Source organism: Rhizomucor pusillus (genome assembly GCF_041956525.1).
Source record: "Rhizomucor pusillus strain CBS 183.67 unplaced genomic scaffold VTP01scaffold_11, whole genome shotgun sequence".
In the NCBI taxonomy this organism is placed as follows: domain Eukaryota; kingdom Fungi; phylum Mucoromycota; class Mucoromycetes; order Mucorales; family Lichtheimiaceae; genus Rhizomucor; species Rhizomucor pusillus.
Genome location: NW_027192153.1, coordinates 629,152 through 635,151, shown reverse-complemented (window position 1 = coordinate 635,151; position 6,000 = coordinate 629,152). Strand labels below are relative to the sequence as shown.

The window sequence follows — 6,000 nt, the reverse complement described above, 5'->3', positions numbered from 1 at the left end:
AAGAGTGAGAGATATCAGTTATTATTGTCTGCAAACCTAATATATATATATATAGCTTACATTTTTACATTTTCCATGGCGTTCTGCTTAAACGCTTCAGTGATTGTCTGTCGAGAAGACGGTGAAGCTGCTGCAACTGATCCGCCACGGACACGTCTGCGTTTGTTAGGAGGCGGTACACCGCGCTGTGAAAAACTTTTGGCTGCCTGTTCTTGCTGCTGTTGTTTTTGCTGCGCTGCATTTGCAGCTTCCTGGGCTCCTGTCTGCATGGACACCATGTTCTTTCTGTAATGGAAGAACCGCTGGGCGGTTCTCTGGAGGAGCGGCGTCGTCTGCTCTTTTGTGTCTGGCTGCATATGTGACAAGTAGTCTTTGAGCTGAGAACTTGTTCTTTTCTCCCGCACCATGATTAACACAGGAGCATCTACCGTCGACTAGAGTTGAGTAACTTTCTCAATCACGTCGCAGGATTTTGCTTACTTTGCTGCATGGTTGCAGCGGCATGATCGATTTCTTCCATGATTTCACGCAGTAAACTCCATTTCGGTTGCTCTTCCAATACAAGCTGTATATTCGGTGCATTTTGGGGATCGTATCCTGGATCGTTAGGCTTCAAATAGAACCGTTTTCGAGCGGTCTACAGTTAAATGATTGTTAACTTTTTACTTGGGCCATTATCTAAAGAATGTAGCACACACCGAAATGGCTTTATCTGCAGCATCGAGGAAGAGCCACTGAGATTGCCTGACTTGCCTTCCGTCTTTCGATGTGTTGCTTGCGATTATAGTCTCGATAAAACTGTAAAAGGACACGCAATCGTATTGTGTGAGGTAGTTTAGCAGTTCTTGCAACACGCCCAAGTCGCTGACGAGCTGCTTCGTTGCCGGGCTCACGCGATGCCAGACAGGATCCAATTGTCTGCGCACAATCGTGTGGAATGATTTAAAAAACGAATTTTCTATCGTGAATTCTTCAACATCCACCTAGCCCGGCAAAAATGACTGTAAGCACTTTGAAAAATTAATCCAAGAGCACGGACGTACCATCAGGTTGGCTCTTTTAATTTCTGCGAGGGTCGCTTCCATACATTCAACGAGACCTTGCTGTATATCATCCATGCTCTGGGTCATGGGCTGCCGCAGTTCCACCACATCACCGGATGAAGCTGCCAAATTATCAGACACGAGTACTTGGAACCGTGGCCACAGATGAACTTTGCGCAGCTGGAGAGATTTTAATGTATTCTGCAGAGGAGCAAAACCGGTCGTAAATGCCTCTGGCTGATCCGACATGGCCTTGATGAAGCCCTGCTCGTTCTCTTCCCGGTATATCCTCAAGATCAATTCTTCCATTGAATTTGGACGGATCCTACGATACTGTTATTACTTCCCAATTCAATCTAGGTTGCACGACAACTCAGCAATCATACCGATGCGCATTGTACACAATGATGCCCGATATCATGGCTGCGGGTACACGTTTCAGCAGCATGTCTACTGCCAGGATACGCGAAGTGATCGAGAATACACCGCTTTCTTTGTACATGGCGCTTCGCGTGTCTGCAGGCGTGTCATACTCAATGACTCGCATGCGATGTTCCGGATCGATGCCGGCTGCGGTCAAATGTTCACCGATCGCGGTATCCTGTTTCTGCGTCGTGTTCAGCACGAGAACTAGGTGATTGCCTTTGCAGTACAGCTGAATGAACGAGCACAACAGTTTGAATAAGCCCAAGCCCGGTGCCAAGACGAGCAACGCATCTTCGTCGACGAGTTCAGTCAAGATCTGTTTCTGAAACTCGAGCATTTATTGGCAGAAAGAGAGAGGGCTGCGCCATCCATTTGGCTGCTCGCTGCAAGGGATTATTTATATTTCTTTGATGTGCGTGCTTTTCTCTTTGATCCGTTTTCGGGAAGACTCTAGTTCACTGACAGGTGCTTTTCGATTGCGTTGACAGGAAACAACAAACTACCTTCTGTAGATGTATACAATCTTTTCGGGTATTATGTATTACAGGCGCCCCTGATATCTATGTCCTATGCTTGCAAGTATTGATTCAGGCTGTGCTAATTTACATGAAATGATGTTTGTGTACATGGTCTCTAAACCGAAAGGAGATAGAGAAGACAGGAGTTGATATGTATTGGTTTGGAAACTCATTCTTCTGTGATACAATGGCATTCGTCAAAAGGAATTCTATGAAGATTTGGTGTAGATCAACATGCTTGATCAGTTTTTTGATATGCAGACATTGCCATGCCATTTTATAGTGGGCAGGTACTTCCAGCTCATGCCAAGCGATATGATAATAAGGAAGAACTGGTGGCCTTTCGATCTTCATGCTAGATCTGATTTTGAGCGAGTAAAAATTTAAAAAGCAAAGGAAAGGATGAGAACACAACCACTTGAAGGATAATGCAATGTTTCACATTCCATTCATAGTGGTCTGTAGTTTGAGCATGGGGCGATACGGAAAGTCGATAGCATATTATGAACAGTCTGACCTTAAGCAAGATTGTAGTTCGAAAACATGACATGGGTCGATATAAAATCTGATAAAAAGAAATCAAAGAAAGGGGAACTGGAAAAGACATCAATATATAAAAAATATGGAATGTCAGGGATCCTGGTTCTTTTGTCTTCTGGTTGTGGCATCCAAGTACGTCGGCAGTAATAACTGTTGGTCTGCCTGTAGCTTGCAACATTTTCCGTTGGCATTTATTGTCGGGAATACCCATGTGTCGCCTTGATGTATAGTCCTTTATTTGAATTTATACAACGCTCCAGAAGTGCTGGTCGAAAGGAGACTTTGCAATGCCTTCTGAGGCAGAAACATACAGTCCATCTGCTGCGAGTCGCAACGACAGGAGCTTTATCGTGTGATCTAATCAAGAGCGAATGCCTAGTTCCGCAAAGGATACTGCAAACCTTACCACAAGGTTGGATGGCCGGAATTACTACGTTTGTATTTGCCAAACAATCATCAAGGATAGGTTTACTTTCAACAAGCAGCTTCATTCTATCCGTATCGGTGTTACTGAGCGGTGCACCGATACGGCTTGCCTCGCTGCGTCTCGGACCTTCTTCTTGTTCCTGGTTGTTTATCCGTTGACTTTGCGTCTGGCTCGTTGTCTTATGCTCTGGAGTTGACCATCATCAGCTTTGGTGCTCTGCGGTGGTTTTTTTTACCCAGCGACTTGGACGGATATCCAGGCACTCCCAAACCGCAGGATTCCACACGTTTTGGTCGTGGAAAATGTAGGGCTTCAGAACCGTACATCTCAAGATGGACCACTGCCGCCCGAATTCGCGACGAACTGCTACGGTAGGGCCTACCTTCCGCGAGGACTACTGAGAGTATTCTCAGAGGGTACTCGGCCTTGGCATCGGCCGTTGTTGATCCGTTGAATGTGGTGCCTTTTGCGAACTTGTACGCGCGGAGGACCTTCTGGGATACCTCCTCAATAAGCATAGCCTGCGGAATATGCCTGCTTGATTTCGGGAACAGCTGCCCGTTCTCGATTTCGGTGCCTTTGAAGGCCGGCCATCGGAAATATTCCTTGTAAGTAATCTTCTCTGCTGGAAATGTGATAGTATGACTGACTTATTTGCACTTAGAATGGTCGGTTCGTCGCTAGACAGAGCAGAAAACGAATGGCACACTTCGTTGGTCAGTGGACCTTTGGCATCTACCAAGCTTTGCCGTCGGTATCCGCAGTTGGGTCAGATTCGCCTTGGTCTGATCTGAATTCCAGGGTTGCATTTGTCATTTTTATGCACAAGTTGCATCAGTCAGGCCAAGGAAGGATAGCAGATCAAGCCCGAAAGAAGCTGCTGGAATATATAGATCGCAACGTGACTTGGTTTTTTCCCTGCGAAAAGGGTAAAATCTTCCCAAGTCGTAGCCGTCATGGCATCTCAGGCGCTTTGGTTATCAATGCCGTCTAGACATCCATTCGATTCCCTAGATTTTACTCCATTCCTTTCGCCATTACGTTTCTTTTCCTATTCCATTTATTCTCCTTTTATATTCTTTTCTAACATCCTTTTGTATATTTCATCCGACTATGCCCTATGTTAATCCTATTTTCAAATTTATGCAGAATAATAAACCTTCAGTAAGCACTATAGTAAATATCTTTCGGTTCACTTTAGTAGCTTTGACCACATTTTCTATGCATTTTTGGCACCGCAGAGACATGATCCTTAAGTCACTTCTGCATGTTTCGAACATCGCTAAGCATTGATGATAGTGCTTCTGGATGGAACGTTGATTTTGGTGACCACTATCTGGCCAGTACCGATCTTTGGTCCTTGCGCGTCCAGGGCCCTGGTTTACTATAGACGTATTCAAGTATCGCACGGATAGGTTCATTTAAAAGCCTGAGTCCAGAGCTACATATGGCCGGCACGGGCCACCAATCCCCAGAAGGCTGATTTCACTTAGTAACTTCGGCACAGTAGAAGCATGGATACTAAGCTATTTCCGCATGGTTCGCACACGGCCATCCGCCTAATGTGCTGGTTTCAGACAGAGCACACATTTTTGACACGTCGATTTCACGAGTGATTCCCAAAAGTGACCCAAAATTTCCGGGTGCTGGTTGGCCATACGTTTATCCAAATCTGGCACGCATAAAGTTCATTTGGAAAGGCCCTCTTTCCATTTTTGACACCCCCGGCGACTAGCAGCAGGTCCACTTTAAAACCGAGGGACACTGTTTGCTCCTGAAAGGCACCCACACATTTTCTCTACTGTGTGCAATTCCTCAATTTTCAGTCAAGTAGGTCTTAAATGAAAATATTACCATTGCAGCAAAGTTTGCCGCGCCTGAAAAGTTTTTCTAGGAGAGGGCCCTCATTCTTAACGATACCATCTGCTTCGGTAATATCCGGATAATCTTCGCCGAAAAGATATTCGTGGAATCCAAGTATTTCAAGATTATCGAAATTATCACTGTAAGCTGAGCAAGGAGCATTATGATTGCTTAGTAGAGTACCACGATGGCTACTACAGCAATCTTTGTCGCGAAGGAGGAGACGTAGACGATGGATGCACAATAGTGCTCAATCCCGTGCAGAAAGTGTCGAAGGTTGATTTCAGATATACCGAAGCCAAGAATGCCCTCGAAATATAAGAGGTACAATATTTAAGCATATCTTGACGTTGACCCGTCTACTGTGCTGGCGAGCTAACCGAAAAAGCTGTTTTGCGACCCGGACTATTTTGCGCCTATGCTTCGGCTTCCCAGAGAGGAAAACCAAGAAGTGTTGGATTATCAGCACTTAACCCAGTTTCGCTACCACAGAAACGACTACACTGATATTGGGCGGAAAAGGGGCACTATAAGCGCAGAAATACGGTAAGTATATGCATTATGAATTAGACAACACTTTGTAATAAAAGAATAGAAAAAGAAGGAGCGATATGAAGTTTGGCAAGAGTGCAAGGAAGGAGATTGCAGGCACTGCACTCGTGAAGGTGCAGAGAAGCTTCTTAACACGAAGCATATGTCCGACGATGAGGACATTATCGACCCAGACAATGTCGTGGTTGGAAGAAGGGTACTTCGTCCGACGTGGCGCTCCTTTGTCGTGAGTAGATGGATTCTGTTGTTGAAGACGACTGATCTAAATTTTGGAAACAGGCCCAATGTTTCTTCCAGCACCTTTCTGGTCTCGTAGAAGAGAAAAGCGGTAGCAGAGGACGCGATCCCGACGCCAGCAGCCGCCAGTGACGGTCCAAGAAGTCCAAGTGCCTCGTGAAGCGCCAGCTCCCTCGTAGGCTTACATGCAACAAAGCAATATAAGCTTTATGCTTGCATTTTTCCTTTTCTCTTTCAAACAGTTTAGAAGTGGGCAGAATCGATTTAAACGCTAACGACTTGACCTTTGCTGCTCAAGCTCAAGTGACATAATTGATCCCAGCATTTTAGGCACAATTAAGAAAACCAAAGGGTAAAAAATTGGCAAGGCCGTTATTTGGGTCTTCCTCGCTTG

General features: G+C 45.3%; 4 protein-coding genes across 4 annotated transcripts in view; 2 read left to right on the top strand and 2 right to left on the bottom strand.

Moving 5' to 3' along the window:
* The window catches only part of VTP01DRAFT_1745 (uncharacterized protein), a gene marked incomplete at both ends in the record, with an annotated part of 2,372 nt that extends 566 nt beyond the window's left edge, over nt 1–1,806 (bottom strand). Inside the window, 5 exons of the mRNA XM_069380129.1 lie at nt 61–424; nt 481–637; nt 699–983; nt 1,044–1,368; nt 1,430–1,806. Coding sequence (XP_069238169.1) covers nt 61–424; nt 481–637; nt 699–983; nt 1,044–1,368; nt 1,430–1,806 — 1,508 coding nt within the window. The remainder of the gene's footprint in view (nt 1–60; nt 425–480; nt 638–698; nt 984–1,043; nt 1,369–1,429) is intronic.
* A 965-nt stretch (nt 1,807–2,771) lies between these two features.
* VTP01DRAFT_1744 (uncharacterized protein) lies at nt 2,772–3,770 on the bottom strand (the record flags this gene model as incomplete). The annotated part of the gene is made up of 4 exons (XM_069380128.1): nt 2,772–2,884; nt 2,934–3,140; nt 3,190–3,599; nt 3,694–3,770. The coding sequence occupies 4 exons, from the start codon at nt 3,768–3,770 to the stop codon at nt 2,772–2,774; spliced, it is 807 nt and encodes a 268-aa protein (XP_069238168.1).
* A 451-nt stretch (nt 3,771–4,221) lies between these two features.
* On the top strand, nt 4,222–5,138 carry VTP01DRAFT_1743 (uncharacterized protein; the record flags this gene model as incomplete). Its single annotated transcript, XM_069380127.1, has 2 exons — nt 4,222–4,333; nt 4,915–5,138. The coding sequence occupies 2 exons, from the start codon at nt 4,222–4,224 to the stop codon at nt 5,136–5,138; spliced, it is 336 nt and encodes a 111-aa protein (XP_069238167.1).
* A 97-nt stretch (nt 5,139–5,235) lies between these two features.
* VTP01DRAFT_1742 (uncharacterized protein) lies at nt 5,236–5,738 on the top strand (the record flags this gene model as incomplete). Its single annotated transcript, XM_069380126.1, has 3 exons — nt 5,236–5,363; nt 5,466–5,595; nt 5,649–5,738. The coding sequence occupies 3 exons, from the start codon at nt 5,236–5,238 to the stop codon at nt 5,736–5,738; spliced, it is 348 nt and encodes a 115-aa protein (XP_069238166.1).
* Between the last annotated feature and the right edge of the window lie 262 nt (nt 5,739–6,000).